At 43.9% G+C, this 21,296-nt stretch overlaps 3 protein-coding genes across 4 annotated transcripts; 1 reads left to right on the forward strand and 2 right to left on the reverse strand.

Annotated features, from left to right (window-relative positions):
• Positions 1 to 5,707: 5,707 nt before the first annotated feature.
• On the reverse strand, positions 5,708 to 7,887 carry pigh (phosphatidylinositol glycan anchor biosynthesis, class H). The gene is made up of 4 exons (XM_084376661.1): positions 7,358 to 7,887; positions 6,579 to 6,788; positions 6,416 to 6,499; positions 5,708 to 6,265 (listed from the first exon to the last, which is right to left on the reverse strand). Exons 1-4 carry the CDS (start codon positions 7,535 to 7,537, stop codon positions 6,194 to 6,196), a joined length of 546 nt encoding a protein of 181 aa, XP_084232787.1. The 5' UTR covers positions 7,538 to 7,887; the 3' UTR covers positions 5,708 to 6,193.
• A 298-nt stretch (positions 7,888 to 8,185) lies between these two features.
• Positions 8,186 to 15,316, forward strand: zfyve1 (zinc finger, FYVE domain containing 1). Of its 2 annotated transcripts, none has more exons than XM_084376658.1 (13): positions 8,186 to 8,581; positions 9,000 to 9,529; positions 9,619 to 9,868; positions 9,968 to 10,228; positions 10,312 to 10,526; positions 10,632 to 10,738; positions 11,260 to 11,368; positions 11,454 to 11,551; positions 11,828 to 11,945; positions 12,444 to 12,614; positions 12,730 to 12,910; positions 13,011 to 13,124; positions 13,585 to 15,316. In XM_084376658.1, the coding sequence occupies exons 2-13, from the start codon at positions 9,041 to 9,043 to the stop codon at positions 13,815 to 13,817; spliced, it is 2,346 nt and encodes a 781-aa protein (XP_084232784.1). In that variant the 5' UTR covers positions 8,186 to 8,581; positions 9,000 to 9,040; the 3' UTR covers positions 13,818 to 15,316. The 2 variants fall into 2 exon arrangements, with proteins under 2 accessions (XP_084232784.1, XP_084232785.1); XM_084376659.1 differs by having other exon boundaries at positions 9,619 to 9,862.
• Positions 15,317 to 15,475: 159 nt separating this feature from the next.
• Positions 15,476 to 21,004, reverse strand: wdr21 (WD repeat domain 21). The gene is made up of 13 exons (XM_084376660.1): positions 20,528 to 21,004; positions 20,226 to 20,386; positions 19,954 to 20,111; positions 19,644 to 19,726; positions 18,800 to 18,902; positions 18,478 to 18,621; positions 18,304 to 18,353; positions 18,112 to 18,191; positions 17,869 to 17,961; positions 17,461 to 17,558; positions 17,150 to 17,326; positions 16,794 to 16,908; positions 15,476 to 16,526 (listed from the first exon to the last, which is right to left on the reverse strand). Exons 1-13 carry the CDS (start codon positions 20,638 to 20,640, stop codon positions 16,294 to 16,296), a joined length of 1,608 nt encoding a protein of 535 aa, XP_084232786.1. The 5' UTR covers positions 20,641 to 21,004; the 3' UTR covers positions 15,476 to 16,293.
• Between the last annotated feature and the right edge of the window lie 292 nt (positions 21,005 to 21,296).

The following is a 21,296-nucleotide window of genomic DNA, read 5'->3' on the forward strand; positions in this document are numbered from 1 at the left end:
GCCTGCGCGATGACTCTCTTTAGTTACTTTCCAGAGAATGGGGCCTTCACTGTTAACGCCACATAGATCTCAGATAACAGTTTTAATCCTATGACATAAAGTCTCTTTAACGTTAAGCACCGGGTCAAGTTTTTCCCTTTTCGTGAGTATTCCTGTAGAGCAGGGCCGTCCAAAGTGGGGCACGTGGGCCAAAGTTGGCCGCCATAAGGTTCAATTTGAAAATAAATAAATAAAATTAATCAGTTGGGAATAAATGTTCATGCTGTTTTATCATTTTTGAGGTAAAACGCTCTTTAAATATGTAGGATCCATAATTATGATTTATTTTTTGTAATATGAGCTCGGCTGGCAAGGGAACTTGGGATCTTTGCACCATTCTATATTTTATAATAAAATAAAATAAAACAAAATAAAGTTTCAGATTCGGCCCTACAAGGGGAAAACTTTGGGCACCCCTGCTTTCGAGTCATTTGTCTGTAACACAGGTTACCGTCCCGTAATCCTGTCATTCATCTCCACTGTGATTGTATCGTAATCCTCTGTCACTGATCCGGTCCGTCTGCTACATGTCGGTGTCATCTCGCGTGTGGGGCTCGTGGTAACCATGGGGGTGCTTCTGGACGAGTGACATAGCATCTTCGAAAATTCACATCTCTGCAACAGCTGATTGCAGAGCGCCCGTACTGTATTTATCATTGACACACATACCTGCGCGTATCAATTATCAGACATGCAGGATGCGGCCTTGTCATTACATTACTGCGGGGAGGTTTCAGTGTCGGCATGATTCACAATCAGATCTCACGTGGCTTTAGACAAAAACATTATTGCACCAAATGACGTCACCGTAATCACACAAGTCGGTGGGTTTGTTTGTGGTCTGCTTCCTCAGCCGGATTTATAATTAAAATAAACTCAGCATGAATTAGGAGACCCTCTCTGGTGTCACATTTGTTTGTGAGCGGCCTTTAAAGTTTGACGCAAACCACATTATTTTCTGACTCAGTCGCTGGTCACAGACACTGTGGCACCACTCAGAGAGGAAGAAACTGAGGAGCTGTCAGCACACAGCAGCAGTATATGACTGATATGAGAGCGGGAATAGAGTGATGTCAAGAGGCAACGAGGACAATCAAGTCACTTAAAAACAGGCCGATAAAAGCACCAGTGAGGCCAGAGGACTCGACTACGGCAATTAAGACCAGCCTTCGTATGCTCACGCAAAACCACATGCTCATACACACTCATAACAATGGTGTCAAACGGAGTGAACGGATGTGTGTTTGCACTCTCTGCTGTCAGCGCCCCTGACAGACCTGTCGAGCCGGCTCCACGCTCTCTCTCATCTGCTGCCAGCTGGTCTGACGAGAAGTTCGTCTCACTTACCTCACATATACCAGGTGACGCTCTGCGAGGGCGTGGCCTGCCCGGCGTCCGTTTCATTTGTTTCATTGTACTTTTGAAAAATAATTTGCATTAAAACTGACTGGCAGGTTAACAACAACAAAGAAGGAGTGGGGATCAACTGGATTATTGAGGTGTATTAACGATATCTTTGTAGGATTCAATGAGCAGGCTGAAGCTTAGGCAAACACATTCTGGTTTCAACACTGTCGCCTGTGAGAGGACGGAGGGAGGACGGCACTGGACTTTCCCGTCCAGGGAGGAAACTGGTCTCCGAGTAAATAGGAGTAAGTCTTCCCCTGAAGGAAAAACTATTAATCACACAGGTTGCAGACGTCTAAAGCAAATCAACGTCACTGCCTTTAGTTACAGGGTTCAATGGAGAAAATATACACACACCAGTAAATGTGAGGTTGTGACGTCCAAACTCACAATTTCAGTAGTTACAATATTAATCAGGTAATAATACAAATTCAGAAACATTTATTTTGTCCATGACTGAATAAACAAGCTGTTCCCAGAGGAAAATAAGGATTGAAGCTAAAAAAGGTGGCAGGGTCCGCCACATATCTGTATCTATTGGCAGAAATTAACATTTAACAGACGGATACAAGTTTTCAACAGATAACATTGTTATGACGTAACGAGTTTTGTTTGTAGTTAGCACCTACACTGCATCTGACAAATTGTTACAGACCTTGGATTTGTATTTACGACAGTGGTGTCACACTCAGAAACTATGGGGCCAAATTCACACACATACAAGTACGAGAGTAGCTGCTGCTGATTGTAGTTGCCGCCTGCAGCTGCCATCAGCCCCTTAAGGTACAAAGTGGCTCGGGGCCAGCTCATTAGCATGCCAACTTCAGTAGATATCTCTGCTCGACAATACTCAGAGATCTTTTACATGTGGTAATGACAGTTTCTGATAAAATGACTACATATTGCACCTTTAAAATGTATCTTTTTAAAGTGAACACATAGGATTCAGCTTTAGGATTTGAGAACACACGGCAGCAGATGTACGATACGAACAGGATGTTTTCAGTTGTAGATCGCTCACAGACAGTATGACAATACAGTACGTGCAAGCCGGCAGCCAAAAAAAACAAAACTAAGGGATTATAAATTGCACACATTTGGTTTCCTGTCATGGACTTTTTCCATGATGACCTATAACAGCTGCAATCTACTTTTAGTGAGTGGATCATGTTACTAAAAAGGTTTCACGCAGAGTTTGATAAATGTTCCTTTGTTGCCAAGACCGGTTTTTCCGTGCCACCCAGCAGACCAGGCTTATCCTTCGAGAGCAGCTCAGTCTTATCTTCACCAATGTTGTTGTTAATGCGAACGCAGTGTGGATTAGTGTTGAGGAGGCTGCGCACCGTTGAATGCAAATAGATCCTGTAATGTGTCAGTTAGTGAAAATCGATAAAATGTGTTTGTTTTACAACCAAATCTTTTCTTATTTGAGTATTTCATTGTCTTCAAGGGACTCATCTAGACAGTTTTCTCTGTAGTTGCTCTCTCTTCTTACTGGCTGCATCAGTACACAAAGAGACGCATTTGTTTGGACAGAGAGGTGATCGGGTACACTTTGAACGTTACAGGGATTAACAATAAGGTCCTGCAGTTAGAGTCCCAAAGGTAAGCTCCAATGACAAACAGTCAGGGTAAACCGATATGGATCCTCACATTATTACCAAAATGCAAAAAGTATCGATTTTTCTGCTCTAACTTTAGTAGAAAACCTTTTTTAACTGACACAGTTAAGACTTCCATGGAAAAAACAGCTTGCAGGGTAATATGTAAATACTTGTTCCTCCTACAGGAAGACGCATGTGTTCACTGCAGGAGGAATACAGTGACCGGTAAAACTCCCTCTGACGTTACCAGTGAGAGATTCAAATCCAAACAGACATCGAGTTACACCTGCCTGTATGGACCGGTAGGTAGAGCGGGGCACAGTTCAAACAACACCACCGCGCCAACACTTTTCTTCTTTCTCAATACACAAGAATACAGAGACACAGTATATAACTATACAGTCATGGCATTATATGATGACGAGCCACTGAGCACTATTGATATCTGTGAGTGGTGTTGGTGTATGTATATATTCTCTGTTGAGCTCACTGGACCTCTCATGTACCTTGAAGTAAAGGGTATTTACAGTAAATGTGTGACTTTGACATCTTTGGAAATACACTAATTCACTTTCACTTTCACTGACACCACGTTCAAGTCTACATGGAAAATATGTAGATGGGGCTAGCAGCTAGTTAGCTTAGCTTAGCATACAGTTTGGAAACAGTGAGCCTGACTTTGTGGGAACGTGACAGAATCACACCTAGCTCCTCTGAGCTCACTTATTAACACGTCATAACTCGTATTTGTAATCCATAAAGCTGAAGCTGTCATTAGCTAGGTAGCTCAGTTAGCCGTGCAGCTAGCGGTCCAGACTGGGAGCTCAGAGAATCGGAGAATTCAAGGTCATAAGTTGAGGGAGAGAGTCAGAGAGCGAGGAAGGAAGTCAGCAAAGACAACAACTCCCATGATCCCACGCTACTTATGTCTTTTGTATTGTTTTGATTGGGCAACGTCTACCGGCAGATATAAAAGTGGTATCGATCTTCCCATCTAACTCTTAGCAAGAAAGTCTGTAAGCCTACTTTTCAAAATGTTGAACTATTCCTTTAACTGACCTCAAAACCTCTGAATATGCCAGGTTTGAATGAGTGCACGTTGTGTGCGGGTGTGTGCATGTGCTCACTGCAGGTGGTAAAAGGGCAACTCCCCATCTCAGTAGGGCTCCAGTCCCTCCTCTCCCAGAGGTCCCTACACCCGAAACACCACAGGATGATTTCACACATTCATGGATTAATTAATAACAGAGAGCTACAATTACATAAACATCACATTTAATGAAAACCAGCAGTTTCAGTATTTACTCCTAGGTAATTTTTAAGTTCAAAACATCCACAGAAGCACAAGAGGTGAACAAAAGTAAATGTGCAATTACAGCCCCATTATAAACAGGGGTAATTAACAGTCCACACCTCTGCCTAAAGAAAGCCTCACTGTGTTTTCCGCCTGCCAAACCTCCACACTACCTATGATTTACACTCAGAGGGGTTTCTGCTTTACGAGGTCTATTGAGAAGCCCTGAGGTGTCACTCCCGGTCACTCCCTGGTTTTCTCCTCTGCCCGGTTCCTGGCTGTTTCGCACCTCCAGGAGGGACTATTATCCTGTCAGAGGGCCACTCTTCACAGCAGCGTAACGCTTCGCCCCGTGAAAATCACACCCTTCTGCTTGTTTTGTTGGCCTGTGGAGGATGGAGTTCACATGGCGGTCTGACCGGGGGCTACAGATGGTCATCGAGAAGTAGAATAGATGGAAAAAACAAGGCCTGGAGGAGAAACCTGGGGTGAGCACCAGTGGAAGTCAGGGCTCTGAACTTTAAACTGTGGGCCGTAGAGACCCATTAAACTTTCAGCTATATTGTTATGGATTAGTTGCAACCAGGAAGCAGTTTGAGGAGGAAACATTACGGGGAGGATTTGAGGAGGATCATCAACGAAACTCTCCTCAACTGAGCACTTCATTTAAAAAGTGAAACCATTGTTTTCAGTAAGCACTGGGCACTTATGCTCCTGACTCAAAAAGCATTGTTTCTTTGCTTGGGTGTTACCAAAAAATACTTTGTTCTGACATTAATAGTGAGTAAAAACTAAACTTCTTAACACACGATTATTCCAATTACAACTTAACAAGAAGGTTGCAATAAGAGTCTGCGGTGTCAGAGAGGAACTTACTTTATCATAAAATCTGAACAGGTGTTATCAAACTGTTAGTAGCATCATTTCACTGTAACATAAACTGTAATTATTGTCACTCGTGAGGAAGTCACATTTTAGAAAACAGGTCCGGTATATCAACAAGTCACCAGGTGCACGTGACCAACTGCATCTTGAAGATGAAGGTATATCTAGTTATGAGGAAGTGAAAGAATAATTGGGGAAGAAGGCGTGGATGTTTATTTTCTAAAAGTGTTCTGTACATGCAGCACACCTGACACTGCATGTATACATCTTTAATAACTCTACTGTGAAGTGTGCAAATGTATTTAACACTGTTGTTGAAACAAAGAATAGGATGCATCTGTCTGTATGTATGAAGGGTTCTTGTCTGAAGTCATTAATGAATCTAATATGAAAGTGTGATTGATATGAGATCCAGTAAGAGTGGTGCTGCCCCCTACTGGGGAAGAAAGGCAGAGCTCCTCAAAGACACAAAAAGGAACATATTGATATTATGTTTTATTAAAAGTTATTTATATCAAAAATACATTGTGGGGAAGATTATAAAATACAGGAGTTGGCAAAATTAGCTGATTTAAATCTAAATGAATAAATAAGTTACAAAAAAGCTCAATTGTTAAAGGTAATTTCTATCCTCTAATACAAAGGTTTGACTCTTTAGGTTTAAACTAGTAGTTTTTAAGACAGTGCTAATAAAATAAGTTCAAGTAATTACACAATAAAGTGCAACATAAAGTCATTATGACACCAATATTGGTCTTTTAAAACATGGCAGCACTTTCTTTTATATTCACATCATGAGAGTATTCATACAGGTGAGAAAAGGAAAGAAACAAAACACTGAACATACAATTAAATCAAGATGTACCAAAGTACAACAAGTACTTCCTGCTTGAAAACATGTCTTAAGCTAAGACATATTAAAATGCATGAGCAAACACACTGCTGGTGTATGACATGTGTTTGATCAGCACTTTGAAAGAATCTCCTGACAGCTTTTGTAAACTTTCACCAAGCAGTTCAGCCTTGGCTTCGAACTCTGGGGGGAAAAAAAGGAGGTTCATTAGAAACGTGTTACTGTGAATGACACCGAGTGTATTAAAAGCCTTTTTATAGGAGCTAACAAAGAACTAAACACCACAAGGAAGCTGCTTTATGAGATAAGAATACACTTTGCATCCAATCTCACCTGAAACAGTGGCACCACACTTGACACTGCGTTGGGCTCTGAGGGGTCCTTCAACAGCACACAAAGGTAGTAGATGATTTGATGCTAAAAATAAAAAGCATTAGTCATCAATCAACTCATTTTACAAAAGCATGAACTAAATAATACGAGGACATAAATTTACCATATAAATAGCTTCATTGATGACAATATCCTTGATCTTGCTCATCTCGATGAACTTGGTGGTCTCGCGGCCCGAGGCGTAGCTGGAGGACACCTGAATGCCCAAGGAGCCGATGACGAGCAGCGACTCGTGGTCCACCTTCACGAAGTGGATGTGAAGCATCATGCCGAGCAGGGTGATGAGTATGGCGCTGGACAGGACGGCAGTGTTCTGCAAGCAATGGACATTTACGTTTGTGAAATTCATGTTTATATGAATCATTATAATAAAGAAGTTTTACAGATCCCAAGGCACAACATCAACATTTTGTCCTCTAGAAACATCTTGGTCAAGTGGAAAAGGTGTTCAGATATTTAACATTTAAGCAGCAATACAACAGTGTAAAAATACCTTTAAGTAAGAATAAGTAAGTAGTAAGTAAAAATGTAGCATAAAATGGAAATACTCAAGAAAATAAAAGTTCTTGAGTAAATATACTTCAACCACAGGGTTTAACACACTCAGAATAATCTTGTGGTAAATATTATAGCTATTGAAACTGAAAAATACTGACAAAAAGGCGAAATATTTGCCTGAATGCATCAACATCAATAAGTCATATAGACTGTGTGATATGTTCAAGTGCAGTTTAGAAAATTGTAAAAGTTGGCTTTATACATGCTACCTTTGTAACCATTTAAAAACAATCAAAGAAACTGTACATTGTGGTACTAAAGGAAAAAAAGATGACATTGACATTATTTTCTGGGCATTAGGCAATAAGTTGAGATGTGTCTGACCTCTGTGAAGAAGAACACGGTGTATGCCAGCAGCCAAACACAGCAGGTGTACACCATCACTTTGCCGACGGACACTTTGGGGGAGCTGACAGTGAACTCCCTGCAGAAGCCGGAGTGACTCTGACAGTCCAGAGATATGGCTTTGCCATTAATGTCAGAGAAGGCTTCATCCTCCATCATGAACGCAACAAAAACAGGGAGAGTCGAAGAGACGCGAACATCAGCTAAGGGAACACAAACAGTTAGCTTAGCTAGCTAGCTAACGCTGAAGACAGGTTAGCATGGAGCTATCTGACAACAGGCAAGGTCAGTCGCATAAAGTGGTTCTTTCTGAGAGGGGAAATGGCAAATTATGCATCTATACGTATGATGCTAATCATACCCAGTTAAATATAGAATAAGAAAAACGCGTTACGGCAATAAACAGAGAATATTCCCAGGACAAGTGCAGTACAGCCGAGCTGACGCCAAAATCAGTTCTCACGTTAGGTGCGCTCGTTACCGACACCGGGCTGTCCGGGTTGGATGTTGTGGGAGAAATATAACTAACATAACATAAACCCCGGATGGTTGGCAGCGCCGATACGCGTGCTTCACACCAACCAGATGCTTTTAACTAATTAATACAGTTAATAATTAAACATATATGACGAGACAATTGACGTGAAGTCGTGTGTTTTAATATTAGTTGCTGTCTCCGTCGAACTGTGTAAGCTTCGGCGTACGCCGGTTACAAAAAGGAGTGCGCCCTACAGCAGCTGGAAGGTGCAAAGCATTATGGGCACCGGTGAGTCTCTTATCGATAACTGTGCTCCGTCTGTTGAAGTAGTCAGGTAGCTTTTGTCAGACTACCTGGGGGATGTCAACAGTGTAAGTTGGTATATATCAGTATGAAAATAAAGAATGTAGTTCAGGACGCTGGTTTAAACTCACGCCTTTCTGTGTAACTCCCAAATCCTTCATTACCCACAATGCACCGCGTTTGAATGACTTCTGAACTCTGGATAAAAACAAGCCGATCAGCTGGTGTAAAAGCAACAACATCTCCAGGAGTCTGACACGAAATAGCTCCGCTAGCTAACTTTCTCACCAACGCTAGCTGTCTGTGGCTGTCGGCGCTATGGTGCCGCGGTGCTCTGCCGTGTACGTGTCCGGTTTTAGACCGTGATGAGGCAGCATTTCAGCGAGCGAGTCGTCGTCCGTCGGACTGGTAGCCGCTGCTAGGTCAGTCGATTGAAACGAAGGTTGTTTATGTCTCTTTGTGTCGCTGAGGCTGTGTAAACTATTTAATACTTAGTTTCATAACGTATTTTTTTGGGGGGGGGATATTGTGAAAAGCATACTGGGGGAGTTTTAAACAGCAACTGGACGAGGGGAGAGATGCGGGGCAGCTAATGTTAGCTAGCAAACTGTTGTGTCATAAACAAAAGTAACTGTTAGTCGGGACAAGTGTTTTTAAACTGTGTACCCTCTTTAATGTCAGGTCCTCGGCTGAACATTTCCAGTACTTTCTGACTGTATTGCACATGAGTGAGTTGGCTGTTTGAACAGAAAGGTTGCATCACATCTGGTTAGAGATTTATTTATTTTTTTCCCCCAACCGAGCCATAACTTTGTGTCTTCCGCTGCGTTGCCTTTGCAGTCCTCGATACTTGTCAGTCGTCCTGACCTGTCAGGGTTGAGATGAGCGGTCAGGGTCCAGCTGCAGATAAAGGGATGAACACGGTCCTCGGCTGTCAGGAGAGCTACGCCTGCGGGGGTTCAGACGAGGCCGCGTTCGAGTGCGATGAATGCGGCAGCCTGCAGTGCGCCCGCTGCGAGCTGGAGCTCCACCGCCAGGAGCGGATGAGGAACCACGACCGGGTTCGGATTGCACCGGGCCACGTTCCTTTCTGCGACTCGTGCAAAGGTGACAGCAGCTGCTCGGTCAACGGAGGACGCCTCAGAGCGGTGGTGCGCTGCCAGGGCTGTAAGACCAACCTGTGTTTGGACTGCCAGAAACGCACCCACAGCGGCGTCAACAAGAGGAAGCACCCTCTGACACCTTACCCCCCTGCGAGAGCACCCCAGGACAACAGCCTGACTTCCGGGGAGTCCCAGATGGAGATCCTGAAAGCCGAGCTGGAGAAGGTGTGCAGCTTCCTTCTGGTGGACGACAGAGAGGAGATGCAGGTAAGAGAGGATGTTTTGATCTTTAGATGGCACCTGATTGTTGTGATGTGATGTCGTGATGATGGGGCTGATCCTGTGTGGATGCTCAGGTGAAGGATGAGGAGGACTTTGTGAGCAGACTGAGGTGCAGGCCAGATGAGCTCCTCAAGGTGGTCTCCATCTTTGGGAACACCGGGGAGGGCAAGTCCCACACCCTGAACCACACGTTTTTCCTCGGACGAGAAGTGTTCAAGACCTCGCCCACTCAAGAGTCCTGCACCGTGGGTGTGTGGGCGGCAATGGACCCTGTGCACCGGGTGGTAGTCATCGACACAGAAGGACTGCTCGGGGCTGGTAATGGTACAACAAATGGATTACTTGGTACCCAGTAAACACGGGATAGTGGGCGGCAGTTTTTCTCACTTAACTCTTACTCACTGTGACGTTTTCCCTCATCAGGAGCCAATCAGGGTCAGAGAACCCGGCTGCTCCTCAAAGTCCTGGCTATCTCTGATGTGGTCATCTACCGAACCCATGCCGACCGTCTCCACGACGATCTCTTCAAGTTCCTCGGCGACGCATCAGATGCCTACCTGAAACATTTCACCAAGGAGCTGAAGGCGACCACCACCCGCTGTGGTCTGGACGTCCCGTTGTCCACTCTGGGTCCTGGGGTGATCATCTTCCATGAGACCGTCCACACCAAGCTGCTCGGATCAGGTACGTGAAATAGATCCCTCTCTTTTACTTTTTCGGCTTTATGAAGATGGAATTGGATTGATCTATTTGCTCTCCATCTCTAGACAAACCGACTGAGTCCGCCGAGCGTCTTCTCCAGGAGCGTTTCAGGAAGCTGGGTCTGTTCCCAGAGGCTTTCAGCTCCATCCAGTACCGGGGAACACGGACCTACAACCCTCCCACAGACTTCAGCGGTCTGCTGCGCAGCCTGGAGCAACAGCTGGATAACAACACCACCCGCTCGCCACGCTCCGCCAGCGTCATCTACAAGGCTCTGCAGGTAGTGGTGCTCGATTGACAGTCAGGCTTCTGGATGTTTTGCTGATGTAATGGAGGGAGAACACTTAATGACTCTCCCTGTCCCTCCATCTCCTCCTGCCTTCAGGCCCTGAGCGAGAGCTTCAGTGGAGATATTCCAGATGAGCAAATGACCAGTAACTCATTCTTTCCAGATGAGTACTTTACCTGCTCCAGCCTCTGCCTCAGCTGTGGGTACGTGTCTGTCTTCTCGCTGCTGCATTATGTATTACAATGCTCTTTTTATTGGGTATATAGAATGTGAGAGAGGATTGCTGACCACAGTGAGCTGAACAAAACATGCCGCAGCCCGGCTGAGAGTGATGGGCTGTTAGGGGAGGGCGAGAGCACACTGCTCAAAAGGGAAGGGGGTGTGCTGGATGTATAACACAAGACAAAGTGAGAGCGTCATTGCGAAATGGAATGCGGCTCAATAATAATTTGATTTACTTATTGTGTTTTTCATAAGCCGGCATAGTAATTGGAAATAAAATTAAATTCCAGTAGTTGCCCAGCCCGATCAAGACAAGACAGAAAAGACTTCATTTAACTTAACGTTGTTTACCCTTTTGATTGAAGGACAAAAAGTATGTCAGCCAAGTTTATTTATGATGAGAATACAAAACTTTTGAAATAAAAACAAAGCAAAAAAACACATTAATATATGCGAACAAATCCTGGCCTTTGTCTCTGACTTGGTTTCCTCCCACTTTCAGCTCAGGCTGTAAGAGAAGCATGAATCACCTGAAGGAAGGACTCGACCACGAAGCCAAACATCGCTGCCGCTACTCTGGGCAGTACGACAACCGCATCTACACTTGCAAGGCAAGTTAACAAAAAAACAACGGACACATGACGTATCGTATGCCTACTCGATGCGTTTCTGAGTGTCCGTGCTTCACTTTTTCAGGCCTGCTACGAGGGAGGGAAGGAGGTGGTGGTGGTTCCCAAAACGACAGCCTCGTCTGACTCACCGTGGTTTGGCCTGGCCATCTACGCCTGGTCTGGGTGAGTCCGGCTGCCGCAGAACCATTTGGAAGATGATTGGAAATGGCAGAAATAAATTAATACGTCTCTGTTTATTATGGTAAAAAAAATGGGAAAATGTCACAAGTGATGATCCGCCCTTCTTTAAAGTGGAACTGCTTTCCATTCACAGTTACCGAGCTCAGTTATAACAACAAATAGTGCTGTAAGAAAGAAACTCCAAGACCAAGAGTCATCATGAATCTGTCCTTCTATACTGGAACTGTGACCTTCTTTTTCTTTTTTGTCTTTGTCCAGATATGTGATCGAGTGCCCCAACTGCGCAGTGATCTACAGGAGCAGGCAGTACTGGTACGGAAACCAGGACCCAGTGGAAACAGTGGTCAGAACAGAGATCCAGCACATCTGGCCAGGGGTGAGAACACAGTGGAACAGCCTAAATGAGATTTTGTCTAAGCCTATTACGCAAAGTTGCGAGCCAAGATTTCAAAGGTTTTAAGGGGAATTAATGTTGTCACGTCCACTGTGAGCTGCGAGGGCAGGACGGTCTTGCCAGCTGGTTGTATGTAGATGCCCGGGAAACTAATGCAAAGTATTGTGACCTTTGTTTCATTTTAACATGTTTATTCGAGCATATTTAGTCAATAGTGCCGAGTAGAGAAGCGTAAATGTCAAGCATAAATCATGCTTTATGTCAGCTACTGCCTGTTAGCAATTTAGAGTGACACATGACTGTATTTCTGTTAGCATTGCGGCCGGTGTTCAGTGATAATAGGTCACATTTGTATAAACATGACTGAAATACTGCACTTGAAACAAATAACGTTAAAGTGAGAATTGAGTGAAAGTCTGTCAGCCAGTGTATTTATTTGTATCTGTCAACTCTGCTGTTCTCCTCTCGGTTTGTTTTCAGTCCGACGGTTTTTTGAAAGACAACAACAACGCTGCCCAGAGGTTGCTGGACGGAGTCAAGTACATCTCTCAGTCCGTGTCTGAACTCAGCGTCAAGCCTGCCAAAGCTGTCACCTCTTGGCTTACCGACCAGATCGCTCCCGCCTACTGGAAACCCAACTCCCTCATCCTGGTATGTAACTAAAAAGCTGGATTTGAAAAAAAAAAGTTTCAGCGCTGTGGAGAGAAGACGTCTACGAAAGCTTTCTGGTATTAAAAGCTACGGTGCGACATTGTGTTTGATGCAGAAATGCCATAAATGTGGGGAAGAGTTCCAGCCCAACGACACCAAGCACCACTGCCGTGCCTGTGGAGAGGGCTTCTGCGACTCCTGCTCCTCAAAAACCAGGCCGGTCCCGGAGAGAGGCTGGGGCCTCGCACCTGTGCGGGTCTGCGACGCCTGTTTCCACAACAGGGAAATCTCAACTGGTAAATCATCACACGTGTCAGTTGTAATGGTTTCCTGGATGTGTTTCTTCACGACCGGTGACTGCCTGTTTTTATTGTACGCGTGTTCTCCCTGTTTCAGAGTTGCTGGATGCTGCCTTAGAGGAGGAGGGAGGCACCCTGATAGCCAGGAAGGTCGGGGAGGCTGTTCAGAACACGTTAGGTGCTGTGGTTGGTGCTATCGACATACCTCTTGGTGAGCATTAAAACCCAACTCAAACCTTCTCTAGCTTCGGGCTGTTGTTCAAACCACAGGCTGTACCAACGAATTCTTGTATGCCTGTTTCACAAACTGTAAAACGAGGCAGGGAATATCACAGCCCTTTTGTTTTTTTTTTCTGGTAACGTGTCACCAATTTGAAAATTGTATCTCTACTGCATCAGCCCAGTTTCATGAAAAGACCATCTTTCAAATACTTCGTTAAATATGTAGAAGATTGTGGTAGTTTGTCACTTTCATCTGCAGTTGTTCTATTTATAGAGGATTCATGAGAACGATTGATGAATATGCCTGTGACTCACCCATCCACTCACTGTCAGTGATCGGTCATGATCATTTTTGCATCGTAGTACCGGAGATGTCTTTTATGTCCCTGATTTTGGTCGTCAAATTCAGTAGACAGGTTACCAACTACTGCCTCCTCTCCTGTGTCCAGGTCTGGTGAAGGACGCGGCCCGCCCGGCTTACTGGGTCCCAGATCAGGACATCCACTCCTGCAGCGAGTGCCAGCGGGAGTTCTCCCCGCGTCTCTCCATCCACCACTGTCGCGCCTGCGGCCAGGGCGTGTGCGACGACTGCTCTCAGGAGCGACGCCCCGTGCCCTCCCGCGGCTGGGACCACCCGGTGAGGGTCTGCAACGGCTGCAGTCAAAAACCCGGGGAGCTCTAGCAGGACGAGGGGCAGGAGTCGGGGGGTGGGAAAACGGTGACGGATTCCCACCTCTACGAAAACTGGAACTGACAACGATTTGACTGAAAGGCTTCCGGTCCCTATTATCTTTTTAGTGGCATTTTTTGGTTGCCACCAGACTGTCTGTGGCAGGTCGGACTCAGTTTATTGTTTTTTAACGCTGTCCTCACGTCACTTCAGTCCCTTGACGCTATTTCACTTTAATATGCCTATATTTTACACTGTGAATACCAGTCAGAGTGAGACTTGAATATCAACAAGGTAGGAGAGATGAGACAACTTGACAACATTTTTATCAGAGTATTGTACAAGCTTGCTAACGATTGAGTTCAGGTAAACTTCGATGTTCCTTTTTGCTCCTTCAACGTTTGTATCAATGCACATGAAACCCCTGATCCCCTTTGACAATCCCCAGTGTTACACACTAGTAATATTAGCACCTTTTGTAGTCTGGGGCTACATGTGTAAACCTTATATTAATAGAAGTACCGAGCATCTTAAACCAATATCCAGGTAAGCACTTTTATTCTAAGATTGTCTCTGCAGGAGCCCTGGATACAGCGTTCAGGGCTGGCTTTAGAGGAAACCTGAAAAAAAAAAAAGCTGCTGCTTGTTTGAATGTGTACAGTCATTTTCCTCTGCTTCAGCCCTGCAAGCTTCAGCTTTCCTGCCGCTCTTTGGCTTCAGGAGGATTCAAACTATCAGAAGCCAATGACGTACTGTAGCACAGAGATGCATTCCAACTTCCAACTGTAATTACTTAGTAATAACTACTTACATAATCCCCTTAATCCTTAGTGGTTGTTTGTGCATTTGAATGGGCAGCCATTAATAGAGCAGCCTTAACAATGCTGTCCATGTGGACTGTTTAAATTTTACATAGAATATACCTATATGGGAAAAGTTTACTTTATTAGGGAAATTTTTAAATGGCCTCGTTTTGTTTTTAAAAATGTGAAAACTACTATCGAGATAAAAGTGAGTGCAGTGGGAGGAAATGCAACAAACTGCTTTTTATAGAGTGGCTGGCTCACGGTAGCAATACGATACAGAAAAAAAGATTTCAAACCATCTTTGAGGCTGGCCCCTCAAAACAGGAGATACTAATCAGAAGAGTAATCCATTACTCTGTCTACTCAGGCTGTGTAGCTAGTTAGCTAGGAGCACCAAGTGAGCAACGCTTGCGGTTGCCTTCATTGCAACAAGATGCAGTTTGGCTTTGTAATGAACGGCCTAGGCATTGTGAGATCTGACTGCAGCGATGGGTAACCTGGGATTTTATTTTATTTTTCAATGACTGACTGGAAGAGTTTGTTTGTCGACAAATAAGCTGACACAACGCGTTGACCTGAGTCGGTGAACTATCTCGTCACTGTCCCTATCTCAGAGAAAGACGTTCAATGAATATCACAAGGAACAAATCAATACCTTTATGTTCATGTATGCTCATACAGTATGTATTAAACTGCAGAAACTCAGTCTGTATGTGTGTGTCATTCAGGAGCAAATACGATGCAGTAGATCACTGTGTTTTCTAGGGCTGCAACTAACAGTTATTTTCTAGATTAATTGATTAGTTTGGTTATAAAATGTCAGAAAAAGGTGAAAAGTGTTGATAAAATTCCCAAAATCCAAGATGATGTCCCAAAGATATTCAGTTTACTGTCTTAGATGAGAAACCAGAAAATATTCACATTGAAGGAGCTTTAAGACTTTTTTTCCATAAAAGTACTAAAACCATTGATTTTCAAAATATTCAATAACTGACAACTAATCAATTAATGTTGCAGCTCTAGTGTTAACTCATTCAACAACAATTAGAAAACATGTTGATGTACAGTGTGAACACAGTGTTGTCCTTTTCAAAATCAAAATATCATAAGTGCACTTTTTATGGTAAAGATTACACAAAGCACCGTGGTAAAGGTCCAGTGTACGGGATGTATCGGCAGAAAACATACTTCTGTTGTGTATCAAGCATAGTTGTGTTTTTGTTACCTTACAATGAGCTTTTTATACGGAGGAAGTGAGTCCACCGTGTTTCTACAGTTGCCCAGAATGGACAAACCAAACACTGGCTCTATAGCCTTTGCGTTTTTAATCAGCCATCGTAGGGGGGTGAGGGTGGGATGAGGGGTATTTGATTGAAATCTGCAACCACGCCGCTGGATGCCACTAAATCCCACACACTGGACCTTTAACTGTAGTAATCGTGTGCACTCATATGTAGCACTTTGATTTCGTTTTGGCACAAACAAGTCGGTCAAAAATAACATTCCCCTGAGACTTCAATGTAACTCCTCTTCCCGACCAAAAGTTCAGTACAACCTTATGGAAATTAACTGCATTCAGGCCAAACCCTTTCCAATATAAATACCTGTAGATTTTTGCATATAAATGTAACTCCATTTACATATTTGGCGTCCTTGTTTTCAGAAACACTTTCAGTCTTTTCCTAAAAGCCAGCCTGCTGCTCTCCTCCTTCCTGGTAGTCGGTGTTGTATGGGAAGTAGTAAAGGTCGTGTTTGACGGCCATGAGCAGGCCGGGCAGCCCTCTGCAGCCGCCCAGCTTGGAGGAGAAGACGACGCTCGGGATCAGGTCGTTCGCGGTCGGGTGGGGTGATGGGATAGTCCTCAGGAGGTGGCCGTCTTTTAGGCTCCATAACCTTGTGTAGCAATCCTGACCGACTGAGGACGAAACAGAGGAGCAGGAAACGCAAGATTAGTGTTTTGGTTTTCCACTCAAGAGGGTGAAGAGTTGAAAAGCATCTTAGGAGAGACATGAGACATCTCTGGCAGGCTTCAAACTATCTCTGTAACACCTTATCGGGCCATAGTGTATTTTTATCTGCAACTGTGCCACGGCTCGATCTTGAAGCTTGTGTCGTCTTACAACAAGTATGTCAAAGCATAGCAACGGTAAACCTGGCATCTCTTTGATCGGTCCTCTCTTACCTGCCAACAAAAGCCCCTCGGGCTCATTGACGTGGATGGGAAGGTAGGCGTGTTCATTGTAGTGTCCTTTGTACTCCTGCACTGGCTTTGACACTCGAACATCCCACAACTTAATCTGCACATAAACAGGAAAAGAGCCCAAAGTTAAAGCATTGATAGTAATACTTTTATTTATCTTCTGAATTTGGGTAAATACATGCTATTTACCAGCATCAGGGTGTGTGGTTTAATGTCTCTAAATCTTTGTAAATAGCTCGTAATGCGTTATGATTAGAAGGGTCAAAAAAACAGTCAACAAGCTTGTAAATAAATGAGTAAGGCTGAACCCTTGTTTAAAAATATTTAATTTTCCTGACCTGGCCCAGCATGTCGGCAGCCAGCAGGTAGTTCTCGTCCTGCAGGACGCGTACGGAGGTGATGGCTGACTCCTGATGGAAGCGACTGGCCTTCCAGCTCTGATCCCTGCGGCCGCGCTGACGCAGGTCGATGCTGAAGATCTCCCCTGATCGGCAGCCGTTAAACAGCACAGGGACCTGTGAAAAGAAAAAAGACCAATTTTACATTTCTGTCTTTTTTTCTTTCTTACAGTAAAGAGAAATCTGTACAACAGCGTGTTAGAAGTGAACTCAAACATGCTTTAATAACCTAAATGGAACAGATGACTCACCCTGAGGGCAAACTGCTGAGCCAAGACATCGCTGCCGGTGCTGTACGTCTGTGTTCGGCCTGTTTCTGCATCCTTCACGACCACCCTACGAGACAGGCCTGCAGACACAGGCAAGAAGACAATGATTAAGATTTATAAAGCTTGAGGACAGAATGTATTAATGCAAACTTGAAGCCCAACATGAATGTCAAAATCTTTTTTTTTTTTTTTAATTGTGCAAATACATTTTTAAAGCAACTGAAAATTCTCTCTATAATTTGATTCAAGCAGCTTTTTTTCTGCCCAAACCACATAATTATGATTTAAGAGACTGTTTCATACCCCAAAACAGAGGCCACAGATGATTATCATATTAGGATTACAAGTATAATTTCATTATAAATGACAAGACAAATGATGTTGACAAACCAGTGCTGAAGGTCTTGTCAAACTGGGGGTTGAGACACCAAGCACAAGACCAGGCTGAAGATATCTTAAAGCTACACAGCATCCCGGGCTGGTCTGAGGAGAGAGGAGTACAAAGGAGAAAGGAGACAGGTTAAAATGGGGCGGTAAATAAAAAAAATGATGCAAAATAATTGCAATCTACTTTTAAGAATAATAATGAATTGTAGGCTTGTGTGAATCAAACTGAGAGGCTTCTAATACAACCTGGGTTCGAGTTGCTGAAGAGGGAAGCAGGAAGTAAACTGACACAGCCGGGCGTGTCTGCCGCTCCTACCAGACACAATCTGACAGTCAGCTCAGTCAAGGAAAAATAATGGCAATGTCTGAGCAGCACCTGAGTTTACAGAGACATATAGGGTGACAAAGAGGAGCACTGCAAAAGCTGAGGAAGGATACAGCACGTGGGAGTCCGGGTAGTTGACTGAGGCCCAGCAGATGGAGTTCACCTGAAACACATTTACCAAGAGCAAAACTGTCACACACATTTCCAACATTTAAACTTTTACTGACAAAAAAACTGATTATTACAGTAAATGTCTACATATTCAGAGTCACTGCTCCAGCTCCCACCTTTCGGTTGGTGAAGTAGAGGTTGTCACACATTTCCACAGACAGAGATCCCCGGCTGCTGCTGCTGAAGTTCATGATGCCGTACTTGCAGCCTCCGTGCGACACGTCGTTGACTGTGAACACTCGCTCACACGCCGAGTCCCCCTGAGAAAGACGAAAGGAACAAGGAGGTTTGAGTTTACACAAGGAAAAACTGTTCTAAAACAAAACGATTCATGATTTTTCCAACTATACATTAAGTCAAAAAATGTTTTTGCGACGGTGCAGGATGATGTTTTATATTTCCGGAGCTTGTTTTGTGCGTCCGTGTGTGTGTTCTCACCACTATGAGTCTGAAGTTGTCAGTGTTGGGGTTGCTGTTGTCCGTGCTCTGGATCTCCAGTTTGTGGCGTCTCATCCCGCCGACCTTCACCTCGTGGACCAGCCTGGAGACACACAGTAGCCATGGTAACACCCACTAAAACCCCATGTGGACAACCCACTTAACCACAATCATTGATTCGACTCCTCTCAGCTATCTGACGACGTGCGCCTCTGTATTTATTTATTTACAGACATGTTTGCCAATAGGATGAATGTATAATTATTGGGATTTCTCTTGCAACAATGATGAGTTCAGTTCATATAATTCAAACTGTCAAGACAGCAGAATTTTGCAGTTTTAGTATGTTTTTCAAACCCATGTCAGAAGGGATTAGCCTCATTATTAGAGGCCGGCAATGCTCCGAAGAAAACTCACTCTACACATACAGAACTGATTATCATTAAAGCTAAACTTTTTTCACTGTGATGCGTCTGTAATGTATCACAGCTGTGGGTGTTTGTCTTGTGTGTATGTGTGTTTAGAGCGCTGCTGGAATGAGTCCTAGAAACGAGAAAAGAGTTTAAGTTTTTCTCGTTTTGCATGTCAGTTAATGTGCCATTTCTGAATTGTAAAGTGTTTACATGTCTAGATACATGCTGCTGCTACCAAGTAGCTAAAAGAAGCTAAAGAAATAAAATGTCATCACGCCTGAATCAGAGAATGATCTACTCACTAATCCTCCAGTAGTAAGTTTAGATGGGGAGCTACAAAAATCAGTCACCCCTGGAGCACTCTAATGAATACAAGGTAAACACCTCTATGTCTGTGTATGCACATGCACACATTCAGTGCGATACAGTACCTGCAATAGGAGTTCTCAGGTAACAGTCCAAGGTGTCTTTTCTGCAGCAGTAGCGAAGTATTCAATCCTGTTCTTGGTGCTTTCTATAAGGAAGATAATACGTGTCACATCATTAAACAAGCATGAAACCAACAGAGCGTGTGAGCCTATTAGAGACCGTTCCCAGCCCAGTAAAATATGTGCAACAGAGCGGGGCGATAAGATAAAAATCACCCCTGAATATTTCAAGTTTTAGTTTATATTAGATTTCTGTTTGTCATTATGTATCTGTTTTCACTTTACAGTAGAAATAACCTCACATGGGACTCACTTTTCTAAGTTTTTCATCCTCCGCGAGCATCTTGTTCCTCTGTTTCTCTCTCTCTTTTTCCTGCAGCTGCTCTCTGGTCAGTGGGTTACAGTTGTTGTGTCCGGGCAGCAGCCGGAAGTAACGATTTTTCTCCGGGTCAAAGTAGAAACCAGGCAGCTCTGGAGACGGGACAGGTTGTAAAGTTAAGCATGAACATGTTTCTTCTTGCTTTTTCAAGCTACATCTCTGAGTATCTTGTTTACAGTAGGAATAACCAGATATCTGACACTGACCTGGTGCAGCACTGCTGGCCTTAGAGGAAGAAGAGGACGATGAGGAGGATGATGAGGAGGGCGAAGAAGAGGAAGATGAGGAGGTAGAGGAAGAGGCAGACTGGTTTTCATGTCTCCTCTGAGATGCTCTGAATGATGGCTCGTCATCATAATGTCCAGACCTGTGAACAGAGGATATTATCATTGAGCTCAGGACAAGTGGATCGTGGCAGACACTGTTTGACTGAGAGACACATCATACTTTTTAAACGAGGCACCTCAAACATGTGTCAACATGTCAGTGAACATGTCAGTGAACATACCACTGCTCGTCCTGTGTTGATCTCTGCCGGTTGCCTCTGTACCAGCTGTGCCGCTGACCACCACCTCTTCGCCGGTAGGGTCGCTGTCCTTCTCGCCAGTTCCACTTCTTCATCTCCGCTTGTAGCTCGGACTCCTCACGCCACGTTTTCTTTCATTCACGTCTACCTATACAAGCGTGTTAGGCCAGTTAGTGCAGCATGTTTACCTTGTTTTCTAACTTACCTAGCTAAAGCATTAGCATTATGAGCTAACGTTAGCTAAACATCTTTTTCGACATCTTTATATAACTGTCGGACATTAAAGCACGAGTAGACGCAAAGAAGGTTTTAATAGGTTGATTAATAGTTGTTCCTTCGGAGGAAAAAGTGTTTAATTCCTTAATAAAATGACAAAACTTGGCAGTTTTAACACCTCATGAGCTAACCACTTCTGTACAGTGAGTTCCTGCCATGTTGTCCCGCCTCCAAGTGAAACTCATTGGCTAGTCGCTAACAATAGCGTATGACGTGGCAGGCATTCATTGGTTGTTTTCTTTGTCAGCCACGCATCAGAATAATAAAGGAGGACATTTCTTTTATTTGGTTTGATTGACAGAAAAAAAAAGACTTTTAAAGTACAAACACAAAACGTAAACCGCCCAAACTTCATTTTAATGCACCGCTCATTAATACTGATGATTTAAAAAGAAATGGTTGTTTATAGGCTGAAGCGTTATTGTTATAACCGCCAACTCAACCACAACAATGCATGGCACTATGACAGAGCTCA

Source organism: Pagrus pagrus (assembly GCF_965226575.1).
Source record: "Pagrus pagrus genome assembly, chromosome: 16".
In the NCBI taxonomy this organism is placed as follows: Eukaryota; Metazoa; Chordata; class Actinopteri; order Spariformes; family Sparidae; genus Pagrus; species Pagrus pagrus.

What these genes read in the sequence shown, in the direction of transcription:
- wdr21 (XM_084376660.1), bottom strand. Translation starts at nt 20,640, where the DNA reads ATGAAGAAGTGGAACTGGCGAGAAGGACAGCGACCCTACCGGCGAAGA. An exon ending in AGGATGAAAAACTTAGAAAA is followed by an intron (nt 19,727 to 19,953) that starts GTGAGTCCCATG and finishes TCTTCCTTATAG; the next exon opens with AAAGCACCAAGAACAGGATT. An exon ending in CCTGAGAACTCCTATTGCAG is followed by an intron (nt 18,903 to 19,643) that starts GTACTGTATCGC and finishes GTGTGTCTCCAG; the next exon opens with GCTGGTCCACGAGGTGAAGG.
- pigh (XM_084376661.1), bottom strand. Translation starts at nt 7,537, where the DNA reads ATGATGGAGGATGAAGCCTTCTCTGACATTAATGGCAAAGCCATATCT. An exon ending in TCAATGAAGCTATTTATATG is followed by an intron (nt 6,500 to 6,578) that starts GTAAATTTATGT and finishes TTTTATTTTTAG; the next exon opens with CATCAAATCATCTACTACCT. An exon ending in GTGTGGTGCCACTGTTTCAG is followed by an intron (nt 6,266 to 6,415) that starts GTGAGATTGGAT and finishes TTTTCCCCCCAG; the next exon opens with AGTTCGAAGCCAAGGCTGAA.
- zfyve1 (XM_084376658.1), top strand. Translation starts at nt 9,041, where the DNA reads ATGAGCGGTCAGGGTCCAGCTGCAGATAAAGGGATGAACACGGTCCTC. An exon ending in GCCATCTACGCCTGGTCTGG is followed by an intron (nt 11,552 to 11,827) that starts GTGAGTCCGGCT and finishes GTCTTTGTCCAG; the next exon opens with ATATGTGATCGAGTGCCCCA. An exon ending in CAACAGGGAAATCTCAACTG is followed by an intron (nt 12,911 to 13,010) that starts GTAAATCATCAC and finishes TCCCTGTTTCAG; the next exon opens with AGTTGCTGGATGCTGCCTTA.